The 19,162-nt window shown below is 41.3% G+C and overlaps 1 protein-coding gene across 2 annotated transcripts in view; it reads left to right on the top strand.

Annotated features, from left to right (window-relative positions):
* The window catches only part of plod2 (procollagen-lysine, 2-oxoglutarate 5-dioxygenase 2), a 33,818-nt gene extending 16,598 nt beyond the window's left edge, over positions 1 to 17,220 (top strand). The window contains exons 4-20 of one of the 2 annotated variants that reach the window (XM_071527563.1): positions 354 to 517; positions 3,276 to 3,388; positions 3,601 to 3,664; positions 3,988 to 4,085; positions 5,309 to 5,410; positions 7,619 to 7,744; positions 7,859 to 7,980; positions 8,909 to 9,013; positions 9,957 to 10,082; positions 10,873 to 11,014; positions 11,894 to 11,956; positions 13,350 to 13,463; positions 13,768 to 13,833; positions 14,093 to 14,197; positions 15,451 to 15,597; positions 15,832 to 15,957; positions 16,167 to 17,220. In XM_071527563.1, coding sequence (XP_071383664.1) covers positions 354 to 517; positions 3,276 to 3,388; positions 3,601 to 3,664; positions 3,988 to 4,085; positions 5,309 to 5,410; positions 7,619 to 7,744; positions 7,859 to 7,980; positions 8,909 to 9,013; positions 9,957 to 10,082; positions 10,873 to 11,014; positions 11,894 to 11,956; positions 13,350 to 13,463; positions 13,768 to 13,833; positions 14,093 to 14,197; positions 15,451 to 15,597; positions 15,832 to 15,957; positions 16,167 to 16,322 — 1,939 coding nt within the window. In that variant the 3' untranslated portion in view covers positions 16,323 to 17,220. The remainder of the gene's footprint in view (positions 1 to 353; positions 518 to 3,275; positions 3,389 to 3,600; positions 3,665 to 3,987; positions 4,086 to 5,308; positions 5,411 to 7,618; positions 7,745 to 7,858; positions 7,981 to 8,908; positions 9,014 to 9,956; positions 10,083 to 10,872; positions 11,015 to 11,893; positions 11,957 to 13,349; positions 13,464 to 13,767; positions 13,834 to 14,092; positions 14,198 to 15,450; positions 15,598 to 15,831; positions 15,958 to 16,166) is intronic. The other variant, XM_071527564.1, reaches the window with a different exon arrangement.
* The last annotated feature ends 1,942 nt before the right edge of the window (positions 17,221 to 19,162 follow it).

The raw sequence follows: 19,162 nt of genomic DNA, 5'->3' as shown, positions 1-19,162 counted from the left end.
GATCATAGCCTATGCGTGCATCAACACGGTTTGTGTGTTTATGTGTGATATGGTCTGTGTCTGTCTTAGGCAAAGCAGAATTCTTTCGGAAACGCCTTCCAGTGCAATCCAAGAATGTTTGCCCACACAAACCCTCTGTCATGAAGAATGTCCAATGTTTCCATCAAGATTTGTATCTGCCTCTAGCAAGTAACAGCCTAGGTTGTATTTCTCAGATGTTAGATAAGATGTACTGGTTGAAGAAGAAGAAGAAGAAGAAGAAGAGCAGCTGCCAGGTTGCCTATAAAGGGTAAAAAAAAAAGAAAAGGTCTGATAATGATCTGTTGTATTTCTTCTTCACTCTGCCCTGTTAGCTATGATCTTATCTTCGCCGGGGGACCAGAGGAGATCCTCAGGAAGTTCCAGCAAGCCAATCACAAAGTGCTTTTTGCTGCAGAGGGACTGATATGGCCAGATAAGCGACTGGCTGACAAGTATCCCTCCGTCCGCAGTGGGAAGCGCTTCCTCAACTCAGGAGGTGGGTTCCCAATGTCCAAACACAGGATTTAAACATTACTGGAGATGATGCTGAATTGTTTTGAGCCGTTCAATCCCTTTTCTATCAAGACAGGATACTGTTACATTGCATAAAAGGTCATTATATGAAGATAATTCAAAGATCAATGAATGAATCAATCAATCATTATGCCATGTGCACAGCAGTTTTATGTTGGACCCAGAGTTTGGTTAATCAGGTGGTGCACCTATAAATCATATGGCTGCCCATATGTTTGACTTTCCAAAATGAATGTTAACACCATTCCACCAACTCCCTAAAACTTGAAGACTTACAGACTGAGGCTGGAATTCTGTGTGGGTCAAGCTGCACTGCACTTTCAGTTAAGTGGTTTCAAGGAATGGCAACAAGCGGGTGTTATTTTTTAAATACAAAACCACAGGACTTTTATTATTATCTCTTGCTCTAAAATTAAAGTATATTTTCCCTGTAAACCGGCTCTTGGTGGAGTCATCATGGTATTTCCTGTCCAAGTGAACAGGAGGTAATAGAAGCCCATTCATGTGAATATTAGCTGAATAGTGTCTTCATTCTCAACCCTTTTCCGGATTTATTTTTTTGTAATCAAACTCCTCGATCTTGCATTGACATATTGTTACATTTACATATGAAAAGGTTTTTATACATAACTATGCATGAATACAGAAATTTGGATCAAGTACACAAAAGATGCTGAACAGCATTTGAGCACTGGATTTAGTACTGAATACTGTATGTGCAAGGGCATTTTAACAAGCAGACAGTCAAAGCAAGTTCCTATGCATGATCCAAATGGCCTGGTCAGTAGTGTCCTGCCAGTTCTTCAGAACATTTGAATTACTGTTTTCTCTGTGGTCATCAGTCTGGCCTGACCTCCCATATTGGAGTCTAGCTGTCTCAGTCTGATCAGAGCCTGTTTTTAGCATTCATTGTCATTGACATGACATGCGAGTCTCGGCCCCCCACGTGCCACAGTTTGTATAAAATTACAGGTTTTGTTTTTGTTCCTAAGGCTACCGCCCAAGTGGCCATTGGGGGATGTTTTATTGCATCTACTGTGCGCTACTGTGTCACAGAGAGCACAGTGCTTTGGGAATGGAATCAAGATACAGTACAGTGGAGGGGTGTGAGTCTCTGTGTGTGTTTACCTTAGTAGACTAACAAAAGGGTCACTTGAACAACCAACCAAATAGAAACGGTTCAGATGGGGGCCTGAAACCCATGGGGATTTGCCATCGAGAGCTGCAAGTAAATGAAATGGATTTCTACAAGATACTCTCCTTGGGGAGCAATTAGTTCTGTCACAACAGGTACAAATACAAGACCTAAACAGAACAGCAAGCAAGGAGTAAATCTTGTCTAAACAGAATGAAAGGCCGTTGTGTAGTTGTAGTGTAATGCGAGGTGGCTGCACCCTCACCTAGTGGTGGAGGGTCGAACCCAAAAGAGGTGACTCTTGCCATTTGTTGATTCCGTGTTTTCAACCAATCTTTTTTTTGTTTGTGTACATAAAAAGGCTAATTGGTCAAGAGCATACAAAAAGTAGTATTATGATATTAGGATTATTATTGCTCTTACAATAGTATTCTGATTATTATTCTGATTTCTTAATTTGCATGAATTCACTGTAGCTATTCCCACAGAGACACCAGGCTTAGCCTTTTGGGTGCCACATACACAGCGGTCTCAAATGTAGCATCCTATAGTTTAAAAAATTATAGGAGTCGAGGAGACGATTCAGGCGACTCCCAGAATTAGGGTCAGCGTTGGAGTCTTGCACCACTACCTTCACCAACATCAGCTTTCAAAACTGGAGAACCAAGTTAGCGAGGCTTAAGCCACATTAGCTGAACAATACAGAGGAAACACAAACGGATTCTATTATTCAAACGATTTGTGGAAATTGCAGTGATTGTATTTTTTTTAAGATGTGTTTTATGGTAAAGAGGTAGTGATTGTGAGTTGCTCCATGACGCAGTGCAGTTAAATTGACCACAAGTTTTGATGTTATGTGCTTTCTCTCTTGCAATTTTGCTGTCAATCTATACTGTACCATGCTGTATGCTTTATGCGGTCATTGTAAAAGCATAATTTTGTGGATGGTGTGCAACTGATTATACACAGGAAATGATTTGCATAAAGTGTCATGATTTTAACGTATTCAGTCCTGCCATTTAGACTATGTCATATCTATCTTTCACCTTGTTTACAGTGTCTGAGGCTTTTATAATGAGGGGACCCAAAAAGTGCACAGACCAACGACATAGCCAAACCCTGCAATCTTCTACTGTGGTCAGTGAGCTGAGGAAAAATGAGGAGATAGGGGAAAACTGGAGTAGACATTGCAATGACAACTTACAGTCAGAGCGGATGTGAGACACTAGCATGCAGACAGTGTTTCATAAGCCCAGCTAGTGAGTTCTCAGCCATTTAAAGAGGTTACGGGTTTCCACTGCTGCCCATTGTCACTCTCTTCTGTATCTGTGGTTTGTGGGAAGCGTACATTCCTACCAAGTGCTCGTTTTTCTGGGATTACTGCCAAAAATCGCACTTTGTGTATGCCTCTTGGGTTATTGCCAGGGTGAGGTCTTTAGCCCTGAGAGCATTTTTTTTCTCTGCAGACATAATTGACACCAACACTCTGCCACGGGTGTATATGACCTTGTAAAATCATTTTTCTCAACCTATATTTTACTTTACTGCTGGCAATGTGTTTAACGCTGTATGGTATAATTTACAGGTATAATTGGCTACGCCCCGTACATAAACAAAGTTGTTGCACAGTGGAACCTCCATGACAATGATGATGACCAGCTCTTCTACACTAAAATATACCTGGATCCATTACAACGAGTAAGTATTCTGTGTAGCAAACAACAGCTGATGATGTATACTGTTTTATACTACTGTATATTGTATACCATAGTATGTACTAGTATGTGTTTGCTATGCTTATTACCCAACCATGTATAATGTTAAAATATCTGAAAATACATATTCCTAGAAAACATGCAAATTACAGAAAATTAGCAAATCTTTCATATGTCTGTTTTCATGTTCATCAGGGCACTCTGAATATGACTTTGGACCACAAGTGCCAGATTTTCCAGAACCTGAACGGGGCCATTGGTGAGTAACCATAGAAAACTAATTAAAAGTTCTTCAGTTTCCCGCTCACCTGTATCTTTTTTGTCAAATATTTTAAATTCAATTATATAAACCCTCCATTTTACTCTAGCACTTGTAAGAAAAAGAAATGGAAACTTGGTTATTAATTAATTAAACCAATATAGCATTTTTGCCACCCCACCCTAAGAAAGATTGCATATTTTCAGAGAAGCTGTAGTCTTGGTAATGTATCCTCTGAGTTAAAAAAAAATTCAGAACCTGACCATATGGTAAGAAGATTTTCACAGCCCGGCCTCAACTTTCTCGTGTTCCTGTTTTGGCAGATGAAGTGCTTCTCAAGTTTGGAACAGACAGAGTGAGAGTAAGAAACACAGTGTATGACGCTCTGCCAGTGGTTGTCCATGGCAACGGAAACACCAAAGTGAGTAAGAAATTATGCCCTCAAGCATACCTTATATATCATCAGTAATGACATCGACGTAGTCTGTTTACAGCTCTGCACAGATACTTTTGAGATACTCATCCTTATGTAGGCGACTATAGCTTTGGGCTGAATTCCTGAACACTTCTCTCACATTTGAGAATGGGTTTCTATTGGCCTACGCCTTTTTAGATTTTCATCCAACCAGCATTCATCACCAAAGTTAGCATTACAGTGTATAAATTCTCACAGAATCAGGAAATATACATGCAGTTCCTTGCGGTATTCACCAGAGAAGGCCTCTATGGACGCCAGCTCATTATTCAGTGGAGGAGAGAGGTCTGGCCAAAACTGGGCTATAATGCTTCTCTCCATGTGTCCTCCATTTTCTCTAAGCCATCCCTCTCTGTCAGAGCGCACTAGAGTGAGGGGGTCAGCAAGCTAAAAGCAGGATGTCTGAATGATACTGTAATCATTCTCCAGAGTTTTTTCTGGCCTTTTTTTCCTAGCCCCCTTACTATTCACATTTCTCGCTCCACCACCAGCGCCCGTCTCTGGGCTTCCTTGGTAATGAACCAAACCCAACACACTATTGAGTCATTCTCCCCAGAGGCCTCCACATCTGGAGCACAAGCTTTAAATGGTAGATCATAGGATATGTGTCTTAGCGAGACGCTTGAATGGTTTCTACCATTGGTGCATGCTAGCTTGATCCCTGTACGCTCTTTTCCTTTTTTCCCAGTTATCACACCATGTTGAATCTGCTGACAAATGCACGGTATCTCAATTTTAATGTCTGTGAGGAGAGATTCACAGGAAATTATAAGTTACTGGGGTTTTGCACTGTAGTCCTTGCACACTAAACACAGAGCAGCTATGGTCGCCATGAGTTATGATTACAATATGTTGAAATTTATGATGAGACTTTAGAAGAAAAGGAATAATTACGCTCGATTCTGTCAGTATAAATTTGACCAAAAGAGACGTCTATGGCCCTCTGGGCTTTAGTCTGACCTGCAAATGGATTCTGTCTGGCCATCCCACACTCCTGCGGTAAATCACTGACTAAATGTCTACAGTGAGTGTCCAGGAGGACATTCCATATTTTTCAAGATAATGTGGACCCTGCTGAAGCCTTACTAGGAGTTAGAGTCGTTGCATGTGCTATCATTAATTTCCTGTATGACTAGGCATTCCCCTTCTCTGACTTGTTATCCTTACAGATGTACTTGAACTACTTGGCCAACTACATCCCCAATGCCTGGAACTATGAGCACGGCTGCAGCAACTGTGATCAGAATATGGTGGACTTGTCTCAGTTGGAAGTAAGTATTTCAAATTAAGCCATTTTCTTTCTATTCACTTTCCTCCTTTTAAATTGCTGCTTTGGAAAGTTCCTCTTTAACCTCCTCCCTATGGATAAAGGAAAGGATGAACCATACCCTAGTCATCCAGCATGGCCTATCCATCTATCAGTGCCTGTCTAGACAGTAGGAGCCCAGCCTGTCCTATTTCAACAGATGAGATAAGCCAGAATGCTGGTGCTATGCACCCTCCCTTTCCAACAATAATAGGTTATGTGCCCTTTGGTCCTTTTGGACCCTTATTAAAAGAACATAAGTGCCAGGCAAACTACTTGGGGAAGAGGAAGCACTGCGCTACTGTGGTGCAGGATATGGCTTCTGGGGTTTTCAGAAGGGTTCACTTAAAGGGGTGTCACTGTCGACCAGCCTGCTTTTTAGTGGGCTTCTCAGTATGGGTTTTATCCACAATGGTAAGTTATAGTGGTTGCGCTGAAAATTTGTCACAGAGTTCAGCCAAGCCTGGCGACGTATAGACACAGCAGGAACGGTAGGAACTAGGAAGTGTCTCTGGCTATGTGGTTATGTCTGTCAAGAATATATTACCCGACTTTCCTTTTCTCTCTTTGGGGAAAGTACCGAAGGATACGCAATATCCTAATTTATTTAGTTCACTACCCTTATTTTTATCTGTTTTTGTGTCCCCTTTTTTCTGCAAAGCACTTTACAATTACAAACCTGTTTGATCAAAGTGCTCTATAACTAAATTTGGCAGCAATCAAATCACATCAAGGTCTTCACACTACACAGACAACACAGAATTTATTAAAAAAAAAAGAAATATTACTTTTTTGTCAGAATATCCAAATCCCCACGTGGACATTTACTGTAACGCTGTAAGCCCCATGAATGGATGTGCTTCAGTAGTGTAGCTGGAGCCGATTCAATACAAACACACCTGTATAAAAGGCATCTCTGTGAAAGTTGTTTGACCCTCCAAAGTGAATGCAGAAAAATGCTGTTTCCAAATAATGGGAGAGGCTTCGGAGGCTGTTAGTGAAGAAGTTTGGTTCTGCTGTGCCGCTCAGTAACAGACTGTGTGTATTGGGGATGGAGATTTCTGACACATCGGGTCATCTGGGAACACTGGTCACACTGTCCAGGCCTTTTGTGGGGGTAAATCCAGGTCATTGGCAGTCCTGCCTGGTGCTATGTATACTTTGGTTTTGGGAGGGAGCTTAGACCTTACACAGACTCACAGTGTTAACGAAGGCTGAGGCAGAGCGCTGGCCCTCGCAGAGAGTGCACACGTCAGCCAGATCCTTTAATTGTCTCTCTTTTTGTCTTTGTTGCGCGTCAGTAATGATTGAAAGTATAGGTGTAGGTCCTGTCTGCTTTGATGAAAGGCCCTGTTTCTCTTTTCTCTGCCCTTTTCCCTCCTTCCTGGCGGTAACAATTTAAGAGCAATATTGGCTGGACTCCTGGGTGCCCCTTCTTTCGGCTGAATCGCAGTCATTGCGGAACTCACAAATTAGATGGTTACACTCGGGTCCTTTTTCATCCCTGGCCCAGACCTTCGCTGTGAACTGGTCAAGAGGATCAGGAGACCAGACTGAGCTGTGTGGGCTGGAGCTGAGTATCATGGGAAAATGTTTTCTCCGTCTCTCTCTGTCTCACTCTCTTTATTTCTTCTTCTTCCCAGCTGTTTGAGGAACCATTTTTACACTGGCTCTTTTCTAAGGAGAGCTACACGTGGCAAGCTGTGTTAGGAGTCAAAGTTCCCTTAAAGCAATATTTCACTTTGGTGAAATATTGCTTCACTCTGGTGAAATAATATAGTTTTTTAGAAGTTTTTTTTAACTTGGACTCCAGTGATGTTCAGGCTTTTTTCCACAAATCTTGTTATTGTTGAATGTAAACAGCTGAAATTATTTCAAGAATAACAAGTATAACAAGGAACACAGGAGAAAATAATATTATCTGGATCACATCAGTGAATTAAGAGACATTGAAGTGACATTAAAACAGATGCATGGGGAAACCAATATTAGAGACTAACTGTTCATGAATTCAATACAGTACTGTATGTATGCATGCTATAAAGTTTCACTGTTTTGCGTATGTGTGACACGAAGTGTTAAGACACAGCCATGATTTATGTTAAACAGTAATCCATTACCAAGGCTTGTTGTTTGAACTAGTATTAAACTGTTTCTTGTCTTGTGTAAACAGGAATTACCAAATGTGTTGGTTGGAGTGTTCATTGAACAGCCAAGTCCGTTCCTACCTGAGTTCTTCCAGCGGCTGCTGACCCTGGATTATCCCAAAGATAAACTCAACATTTTTATCCACAACCATGTGAGTGTATGCAGCTGCTGGTGGACATTATTAGCTAGTTTCTCTCCTACAACTCTAACGTACGTGGCTCCTTATATGTGGCTTTTTATCCATTAACATTGGTTCTCTTCTTAGGAGGTTTACCATGAGAAGCACATCCAGAGGTTTTGGGAGGAAAACAGGAATGTGTTCAACAGTTTCAAGGTTGTGGGACCAGAGGAAAATTTAAGCCAAGGAGAGGCCAGGAACATGGGCATGTACGTGTCTCTTAAATACTCATCTAAATACTCAAAAATCTACTGTCATCTCACAGAACCTTTTTTCCTAGACTTGTGGTTTGAAGAACAAACTGATGAACCCAAATTATGTTGTGATAAAAGATGGTGATATAAAAGGGTTGTTGGCCATGATTAATCATAGCCAAAACGGAAATTAGCTTGTTGAATGATTTTTAAAACTCTAAATGGTGCTTGCATGGGTTCTGTTTCATACTACAAAGTTCTCTTACTTTTACAAAAGCCATGCAGTGATCACATTTTGTGCATGCTAATAACACAAATACCAACATATTGTTTCCCAGTTGGTTTTGATGAACCCTCTTGGCCTGTGGGTGTATGCATTAGTACAGAATATAGTACTATGGCTGGAATACAGCCAGATCAACAGTTTGCTCTCCAGACCTGTGATAATTTGTGTCTTTCCTTGGCTAGACTATGCAGAACTGTGCGTGTGATATACTGTACATAGCAGCCATTCAGATACACAGGTGCAGTCCACCTCCGCCCAGTACTCCCATGCGGGCCCTTGCTCTCATTACTCAGTGTCGAGTAACAGTCTGTTGTCATGGTGATCGGCCGATCTGTGCGGCCCCATCGCAGCGATCCTATCTAATGGAGAGCATGCCTAAGAGCATTGGTCAAGACAGCCCTATAATAATGTAGAAGGTTTATTAGCAGTCTCTAATCTTATGATCACATTATCCACTGGAGACTTAAAGACACTCAGTGTGAGTCTACCTCTGTAATTGAGAATGACAGCTTATACTTAGGATCTAATGAATTCCAACTTGTTATAGTGATTATTTCTAAGTATTTGATTGACTCCAATAAGCAACCCTAATCAGCTCTTGGACTGAATAACCACTATATTCCCTGCTTGTCTGTGTGTTTTTTCTGTGGATTTTAGGGATCTTTGTCGTAAGGATGCCAAATGCGACTACTACTTCAGCATAGATTCAAATGTGATGCTGACCAACCGACAGACATTAAAGATCCTCATTGAGCAGAACAGGTACTGACATTGCCATTGCAACAGAAGCCACTTTGAAACCCCCAGAAGCCTCCATGGTAGTTGTTTTGCCCAATGAGACTGAATTTTATTCCTCAAGTGGCAAAACCGCAGGAACATTACAGCTGAGTGAATGGAAGTTTAAAAATAAGCACTTCTGGCTTCCTGTTTTTGCCCGGGCACATGGAAACAGTGCAAGGTTGCACTGAGCTTGAAATGCCACTTTATATTATACAAAAAACAAACATGCAAACTTTTTTTTTTTTTTTTTAGGCAGCTCTAGCTCATGATTTTGAAAACATTCCTATAAACTAGATGTCTTTGTGGCTGTGGCATAAGTCTGGTGACCTGCTCTAGGCATGCAAGGCAAAGGCACTTCTGGGATATTTAAAGACAGCATGGGAATTCTCTGCTGGTACAGAAGTTGTGGGAGGGAAATGCAGATCTTAACCAAGAACATTTAGCATTAGTGTAATGCATCCATTTGCATCCATATGATTGACATTGTGATTTATGGTTAATGTATTTTCAGTGCGTTCTTTCGCTCATGATAGAAAAAAAACAACCTTTCATTGTGGTTTTGGTTTGTAAGACTAGAAGTCCAGTAGTGCAGTGGTTCTGTGTTACTATTTCTCATGCAGATTCAGAGAAAAAGACTAGATTCAATGTAAAGCCTGCTCTTGTGCAGCTAGCCATTGTACTTTTTGAATACAGCCCGAGTATCACTTATGGGTCTGGTTTGTGTTACGATCCCCTGAGATCTGTTATTCACTTGGCAGTACTCATGTCCCTCCACACAGGGGTTGATTTTTTAGATGCAGCGTGTTTGTTTTACCACAAAGAAACCCAGTAGATTTGGTGGCTGTCTGTCTGTGAAATGTTACTGAGTTTTATCCACTCTGACAGAGTTACCATCTCTCCACTCTTCCTGCTCGCTTCCCTACAGAAAAATAATTGGTCCCCTTGTCACTCGGCATGGCAAGCTGTGGTCCAACTTCTGGGGAGCCTTGAGTCTGGATGGTTATTACGCCCGTTCTGAAGACTATATCGACATTGTGCAGGGAAAACGTGTGTAAGTCACCAGTCCAGTAAGGTTTGGACTCTACTTCAAGCATACACAGCACCGATTTTGCTTTTTCATGGATCACAAAATCTTATTTAAAACACATGATTCCAAAGACTGCCATAATTTTGGCACACATGGCAGCTCGGCTGAGCCAGTGTCAGCATAGATGACAACAAGACACAGCGATGGAAAGACAGTGACATAGCGGAATTGACTGGTAGTTGCAGAGACGCCTTTATTCAGTCCAAACTTGGAGGCACATACTGTAACCACAATGTGTTCAAAACAAGCCTGAGAAGTGTTTTTACTTTTGTTATTGTTACTCTGTGTATATGTGTCTTTTTGACATTGGTGCCATTTCATATTGGCATTATCAGATATGGGTAACATCCTAAAATAGATATAAACAGTCATCCAAAAAAATCAGATATGAACAGCAATTCGGAATTGAGCATGAAGGCATGCAGTGTGAACGTAAATATAATAGTAATTTCACTACTTTTTGGCAACTTACTGACTCTGGGAGAGCTGAGAAAAAAACAATTGGTGGTTATGTCATTGTATTTCATCACAGACAAAAGAGTCTGAATGGATACCTGGTTTTCGTGCATTCAACCCACTGCCTCATATTCCCACCAAGAGCCATTTCTACCTTCTCCAACCAGTCCTAGAACAGACCTGTAGTCACGGATGGCATGTTGAATATAATGAAACCTCCTCCAGTACTCCAAGAATGATGCATATGAATGGTTACCATGAAATGAACCCTTCCTTTCCCTATCTCTTGTTTTTCTAGGGGTGTGTGGAACATTCCTTTCATGGCACATATATACCTTGTAAAGGGCGAGGCCTTGAGGAATGAACTGAAGGAGAGGAACTATTTTGTCCTGGAGAAACTGGACCCAGACATGGCTTTGTGTAGAAACGCCAGAGAACTGGTAGGAATGCTCCACCTCCATCTTAACATTCATGTCTCAGTATAGTGAAGATATTATACATCTTGTAGTATGAATGTTAATTATTTTATACTGTGTAGAATTTCAAAAAACATGTCTGTATGAGGACACAGCCAGTTTATAACGGCTGTTTATGCTAGAAAACAGAATTCTGTATTTACATAATGTACCAGTACTGTTAGTTTAATAAGATAAGATAGCACTTTATTGATCCCCTCAGTAATATGATAGTATAAATGCAATGAATGTTAACGCTGAAAAAAGTCTGCAGCTCCACGGAGACCAAAGAGGAAAGACTGGCAAGTATACGCAGTTTGAAATGTGCTCTTGTCTGTCATCAAGGCATGATTTTCCTCTGTTTATGATAGCCTCTATGGTGCGTTCAAGGTTCTCCGCTCCACTTATATCCCAACATCCTCCACTTTCCTCTCGTCCTCTTTGTCATGTGACTGCAGACAGCACAACTGATTGCACCGTCTGGCTGGCTAGTTGAAAAATGTTGTCTTGTCTATTTTGTCTGTGTCCTTCTCCGTCAAATTTTGATCTGTAAACTGTGCATTCAGCTGTGCTCTATGTCACTGACATGTCACCCATGCTCAATACTAAACAACTGCCATGCCCCGTCCAAACTCTGTGTGTCTTTGGATTGCCTGGCCTTTTTCCCAGCATGCACTCCTCCCGATTTAACCCCCAAAAACATCAGCTTCAGAGGGAATCTTGCTCCTTTTTCATGCAGGTGCATTTTCTCTCCTCCTGAGTTGCTATGTATGCGACATATATATCTGAACTATCACCCTGTCTCTTCCTCTGCAACAAAACATTATGTTATACTATTTACATGGTGCTTTTCCTTCGTTTTAGACCAGTCACAGAGAAAAAGACTCCCCTTCTCCGGAATCATTCCATATGCTCAGGCCCCCAAAGGTTTCCATTTGTTTTGATTATTCTGCTTTCTGCAATATCCATTTCCAATGGGTTATCAATCTGAGGCCATTCCAACTTTTAGCTTACTTTTTGGTGGATATTAAAAAGTATTTCATAGGCAGACTCTTTTTTCACATGTACCCTATTTGTTTCAGGATTTCTCCTTCCTGCACTATAGAGTGAAATTATGTAAATTTGTGTCTTTTGATTAAGAAAACATTGGAATTCATGAGCAGGTTTTGCTGCCTAGACAGAATTCCCCATTGAAAGTTATTTGAATATTACTTCAGATGGGGCAGTTATGTATTTATCAAAAACGTCTCAATATGGAAGTGCTGTCTATGTCTTCATAGAAGAAATCAGGAAGTCTGGCAACCCTTTGGAAATCGATGTTGACCTGTTGCTTGTGATGAGTTGAGGTTCAAGAGTAGACTTTTTTCAAAGTGTAGAGAGGAAGCACCGGTTTTTGTCCTGATTTTCGAATCCCTTCCAAAAGGAGATCAAGGAGGAGAAAGAAAGGTAGAGATACAGTCCATACGCAAGTCCCCCTGTCCTGATGCTTTACTCCCAAGAGCCAAACCTTACAGCAACACATGTAACCAGCTGCTCCCTCCAAACACACTGACTGATCTCAGACTAGGCTCCAACAATAGTTTCTCCCACCCATCTATTCCATCTGGTCTAAATCACATTATGATTATTCACAGGATGATTTCATGAATTATGATGGGAAATGTATCACAGATTGCATAACCAATCAAAATTTCACATCTTTGTCTTCTAGAAAGCCTAGTCTGATAGTGAGTCCAAATCCTCCCTCACACCCAAACACCCCGCCCCCGCTTCACCGTAGAGGGAATATCATTCCTGGATTTGCTCTGTCCCAAGCTGCCCAGCACCCCTCTATCCCTGTCCTCCCCCTCCTCTCAACCCAACCCCCCACACCCCCTCCTCTCAACCCAACCCCCCACACCCTCTCCTCTCCCCAACCCACCAACACTCCCCACTCCCCCCTGCCACCCATAAATAATCTTAGATTATTTATCTGGGATTTGTGGCTCTGTTGGTTCTATCTACAAATCAAACCCAATGGATTTCAGTGTGCTAAAACACACTTAAATCACACTTTTTTGACAATACTGTGCAAATGAACCTTTTTAGTAGTTTGCTGTCAGTAACAGTTTTGTCAGTTTAATGTCAGTGATAACTGTTGATGGATGTTTAAGTCATAAGAAATTGCCATAATAATAACCTGAGTACTGCAATATTCTTATGTAGATATGCATGCATTATAGATATAAATCTTTTATAAATCTTGCCTGTGAGACATTACAGAGATTTTGACACTGTAACTTTTGTTCTGGAACTGACTGAGCTTTCTCCTTTGCTCCAGGGAGTCTTCATGTACATAACAAACCGTCACGAATTTGGGAGGCTAATTTCCTCAGCCAATTATAACACTTCTCATTATAACAGTGACTTGTGGCAGATATTTGAAAACCCTGTGGTAAGTCATTATAATCTCTCATTCTCCTTTACTGCTCTCTCAAAAAAACACATTTTGTAGAATAGCTGTGATAAACGGCAGCCACCTATAAAGAGTATTACCCACAATAGACATATAAAAGATGTGAGAGGATTGGGAAATAAAGACTTCATTGTGAAATCCAGACTGATAAGGCCTTGTGATTTACTACTGTATTCGGCATGTTGGGACCGGCCCAGTGGGAGAAGGGATTAGCTCTGTGTGGTATGCAGGTCAGCAAACAGTCCAAAAAACAGCCACTAATCTGACATTCTTTCTTCTGCAGGATTGGAGGGAGAAATACATCCACCCAAACTACACACGCATCTTCACTGAGAACTACTTGGAGGAGGTGTGCATGTGTGTGTGTGTATCTGTGTGTATTTGTGTTGAGAGAGAGAGAGAGAATAAGAGACAGAGTGAGAGTGAGTGAGAAAACATGTATAATGATGCAAGTTAGAACGCAGCCATCTGGACATCTGTTTTAAAAGATCTGGATATTGCATTACAGTAACTACAGCTCAGGGTGAAGGTGTGATCCAGTCTATTCTCAGAAGTCACTGTGTGTGTGTGTGTGTGTGTCTGTGTCTGTGTCTGTGGGTGTGTTGCAGCCTTGTCCAGATGTGTTCTGGTTCCCAGTCTTCTCAGACAAGGCCTGTGATGAGATTGTTGAGGAGATGGAGCACTACGGGTCATGGTCTGGAGGCAAACATGAGGTCAGTCCTGTTAACCCCGGCTCACTGAGCAGAACGCTGGCAGAAAGAACTCGACATACTGACAAGCACACATGTACTTTGTTCTCTGTGGTCTTTTCAAGGGTTGTGATGTGCCAGTTTTAAAAGGTTAATATTGGTGTTTTTTTTATAAGTTTATGCTAATCATCTAGGTTGCCTCTCTCCTTTACTGGTGGATCTGCACACAGGCAGCATAGTTGGAGATATTAGGGCTTTTCTTTCCTTCAGAAGAAGCCATTTGCTGCAGTTCATTTTTGTGCAGTGCACTTTCAGACTTGAAAAATAAAAATGCCCGAGCTACTGCAAATAGCTCGGAAACAAGAGGGAAACAAGAAGCCTTCATTTGGTTTGGTAAAAGTTTATTTGTTTTTTTGTTATTTTATTGTGCCTAAGATGTGTGTTTTCATATCAGTGCATGTTGCGCACATATTACGTTACGGTCTGCTTCCTGTCAATCACCTGACACCCACAGGGGGAAATGGAAATCTCTGCCAGGAAATAATCCCTCAAAAACATGTCGCCTCACTTTACTGTCACATCCCTGTCTTTTTATTTAGGGCGTCTTTGTTAGCCGGGACAGCAGTGCATTTCAAGCTAGGTTTGACACAGTAAAGTTTGTATTTTAAAAATAACAAAAAAGGAGTAAATGTTGAAAGGTCATACATGCATTGCAAAATGATTGGAGGAAATGTAAACTAACACGTAGGGTTAATGGACTATAAAATGACACTGGTATTCTCCTTTAACATTTTTTTTTCTAATCAGAACACACACAATCTCACACACACACACACACATACACACACACACAGTTGCTATACATGTGTACACATATGCTTAATTTTATTACCATCATTCCCGAGTCTATTTAAATATCATGAGATTAAAGGGTTATGATTTTTGCCTAATTCATGTGGCCTGTTTTATGTAGTTCTAAATTGGTAATTAATGAGTCTAAAAGTTTGCCCTGGAGACTAAACGCTCATACAGAGACTTTGACTAACTCAGTTTGGGAAACAGGCTGTGCTGGATGGGTCATTAGTCCTCATGCAGGCAGACAACAGTACACCCTGCGGTTTTAAACACATACACACACACATGCGCACACACACAGACACGTCACCATCTACCATCTCTCAAAAGTGTGGTCGCACACATAGAGGATATTGGGTAATTTGTTCCATGGTTCATCACACTGCAGTGCGCTTTATTTTCTCTCCTGTTCTTTTTCTCAGGACAAGCGGATCACTGGCGGATATGAGACTGTGCCTACGGACGACATCCATATGAAGCAAATAGGCTTCGATAAGGAGTGGCTACACTTCATCCGAGAGTACATATCTCCTGTCACTTTAAAAGTCTTCTCTGGCTACTACACTAAGGTTAGCGAGAAATCAGAAAATACTGGTGAAAAAGAGCGAACCCCACCTCTATTTGTCCAAAAGCTAAACATGATAAAAAGTTAGTTCTTTTCGTGGGACCTGCTTTTACATGTACGTCACATTCTTTGAAGAAACGGGATCTTTCTTACAGTGGTTGTTCATTGGGAAATATTTTGAAAGATATACTGACTGTCAGTTAAGATGATGTACTGTATATCTTTCCCTTCATTGCAGGGTTACGCTGTAATGAACTTTGTGGTGAAATACACGCCTGGGAGACAATCATACTTGAGGCCCCACCATGACTCCTCCACCTTCACCATCAACATCGCCCTCAATAACAAAGACACAGACTTTCAGGTAAAGGAGTTTTATTACTCTAAGGCTGATTCATGCTGATCATAAAGTGAAGAGAAAAGCATTGAGTACTTCTGTCATCAAATTAGATCTAATCACAACTTTTCCCCCTAAAGTCATCTCTAATGAGATCCCTCACCTTTTTATACAACTTTGTAACTCTCCATGACTCTGACTGTGCACCCCCACCCTCGCCCCCCTTTCCCATGCAGGGCGGAGGCTGTCGTTTCCACAGGTATAACTGCTCTATAGAGTCACCAAGGAAAGGCTGGAGCTTCATGCACCCGGGACGACTGACTCACCTCCATGAAGGCCTGCCCACCACCAACGGCACCCGCTACATTGCAGTGTCCTTCATCGACCCTTGAACTATTTGAATATAGATTAGTATTTTTTACCAGGCTTTGTGTTTTGCTTTGTCTCTTTTTTTGTCCCGTATGTTTTGTTCAATGGATCTGTTTTGTTCTGTCGTGTGATGTTTTTGTGCCCCAGATGTTTTTGCTGAAGCGTTTTGTTTTTGTTAAAAAGCAATTGATAATTGCATTAAGAGACTCTCTGTTAAACAGAGTGTAGCGTGGAAAGGGAAGTGCCATTAAAAGTCATTCACAGTGTAGATACACACAGAGAAGTGGAAAAAAAAATAAGATGACATACTATGCTAGCAGGGTGCACAGATGTGCCACACTCCCATTCCCATCCAAACCATGTAGATTTTCAAAACCAAGATCCTAGCAATTCTTTTGTATTTTTTTTTTTTAGCTTGACATGATGTTCCCCAAATTGATTTAATATTGTCATGCTAACTGGCATTGCTACAATCTGGTAGTATTGCTAGTAAGTTAGCTCTACCTTGCAAGCATCCGCATGGCCCTTGTGTATTTATTTGTGTTTCAGGTAAAACGTCACTGAATCGTTTATACTGTAATAGCTCATCATTTGTTCCGTTAATTATTACTGGTGTTTTTCAACATTAAATTTTTCTAAATCAACATTTTGTGTTGAAAGTTATGGTATTTTCCTACCCTTTTAATACAGTCAAGATTCAATTTGTTAATACATTTTCACATGAACTAAAGTTGCTACGTGCCCAATGAAAAAAAAAGATATCTCTATTTTTGTAACTTTGCACACCAGTAAAAAATGTCAGCAGAATTCAATATGAATTCTGTTTGAATGAAGTTCAATATTGTGTTTTACTTGAAATGTTTGTTTTTTCTTAAATTTGCAGCATTCATTTGCTAATCTGAAAACATTTCTACAATGTTTACTTTCTCTGAGAGTTGTGTGAATTAACATTGAACCTCAGCCAATTAAGTTGCTTAACTTATTGTCAAATGATGAAAATTTAATAAAAATCTTTATAAAGAAACACTCAAATATTTTGTGATTTCTACTTTATTAGAATACCACAGATTTCTCAGAACACACACACAACAATACTGCTATTTCCACAAACTTAACATAACTTTGGATACTCAACAATTCAACATCAAAAATTCTCTTTTCTCTGCACATTTTTTGGCAATAGGATAGAAATATCAAGACGTGATCTTGGAATCGCTCCACCACTACAGACAGCTGTCCAGTGTGTTTCTGCTATATTTATTCATCTTCCAAGTCTGTCAGGTTGTTCTTCTCTGAACACACCATCACATGCAGAAACAATCAGTGTACAGAGAACGATGCAGGCTGGATTTCAGGTTTGGGAATACTGCTCTGCTACAGGGACTCGTAGTGGAGTGATTGGGTCTCAGTGTGATGAAATACATCAGTGCAAATGTAGTTCAGTTTACCTTGGGTACCAGAGTGCACACATGCACATGTAACCACATGCAAGTTGTACAGACGGGTGGGAGGGGGTGTAAGATTGATGAAAGAATGTGGGAGGAAAGTATGGAAGGAAGAGGAAGGAGCTAGTGGAGCCAACAGAAAAGCTGTCCTGTAGAAAGTGGGCGTCCATGTTCATGTATCACATCTGACCACCATTTTGAGGACAATATGGATGAGATAATCTGTCATGAACCAACTTGCCAGTGCAGCAAAAACCTATCCTGACTGAAGTACTGAAGGCAGATAGAGAACTACTATTCCTTGAGCAGCAACTGTATCAGTGGATAGTTTCCAAATGTAACCATTTAGAAGCAAAATGTAATCTTAACCTCAGATCAGTGCTTCAGTTGTGAAACTTCATCTTACCTCTCACCTCTCCATCAAATCTCATTACTTTTAGCACCCGAGCCTCTGGAGACTGGCCGCCCCCCCTGGGGCCCATGTTTTCAGTCTGCCGGGCTGAGTCCCTGACTAGGCACACGTTGTTACCGCTCCCTGTGAAGCCTGGATGAAGGCTGAGTGTTTGAGAAGTCGCTGTGAAGCAGAGGGGAGGGGGGAGAGGAGGTGGAGATTTAGGTCAGCTCTGGGGGAAAGGCTCACTCCTGCTGAAAGAGCCCTTTGTGGCCGTTATTTCCCCTGGTCTGCCCCGTGTCCAGAGCCTCTGAAAGGTGACATTGATCCCAGCCAGGCGTGCAGGAAAACCTGCATACCTACTAAGCTAACAGGTTCTCACAAGACAACTTATCAAAAGGCAGAAATGGAGGAAAATATGTTTCCAAGCCTGATTCATCTTTAAATAAGTTGAAGGAAGAGTGAAGCAGATTGACTGTGTGAACTGCAAAGCCAGACTGTCTCAGATAATTTTCCTTGTCTGATTTATAGGAAGATCCTGCACTAGAGTACATGTTTTTAGAGTTTAGGCTGGACACAACAGCAGGCCACAAACTCCCTGCTTAACCCACTGAATACCTATGCTTAGGGTCAACGGCTCCACCGATGGGAAATGCGATCCCATAGCTAAGTAAATCCAAGTGCGCCTCTAAATGCAGGGTGCCCAGTGACAGATAGTGATTAAGCCATTACTGTGGCATACACTCCGGTCCTGTCCACACAAAGGATTTAAACTGAGTGTTTACAATGATGTGAGAACGTCAGGGCCTGAGGCCAGGCTACGTGTGGGCATCTGGTGCCCAGAGCTGGAAGGAGGCAATCACGCTGTGTGGCAGACATCCCAGAGCGGTTTCCAACCTATTTCGTCTGCCACTGTGGCACTGTCACCTGCTCGCCACAGGGGAAGATGAATGGAAATGGAAATCCACGAGTACCAGACTGCTGACCTGGTATATGCCAAAGATCTTGGAAAGTTTGGTAGCATAAC

This window comes from Centroberyx affinis, unplaced genomic scaffold (genome assembly GCF_046629955.1).
Source record: "Centroberyx affinis isolate AG114_WGS23_722 - 3 ecotype Tasmania unplaced genomic scaffold, CSIRO-AGI_Caff_v1 ptg001546l_1, whole genome shotgun sequence".
Taxonomy (NCBI): Eukaryota; Metazoa; Chordata; class Actinopteri; order Beryciformes; family Berycidae; genus Centroberyx; species Centroberyx affinis.
This window is presented reverse-complemented; position numbering and strand designations above follow the sequence as displayed.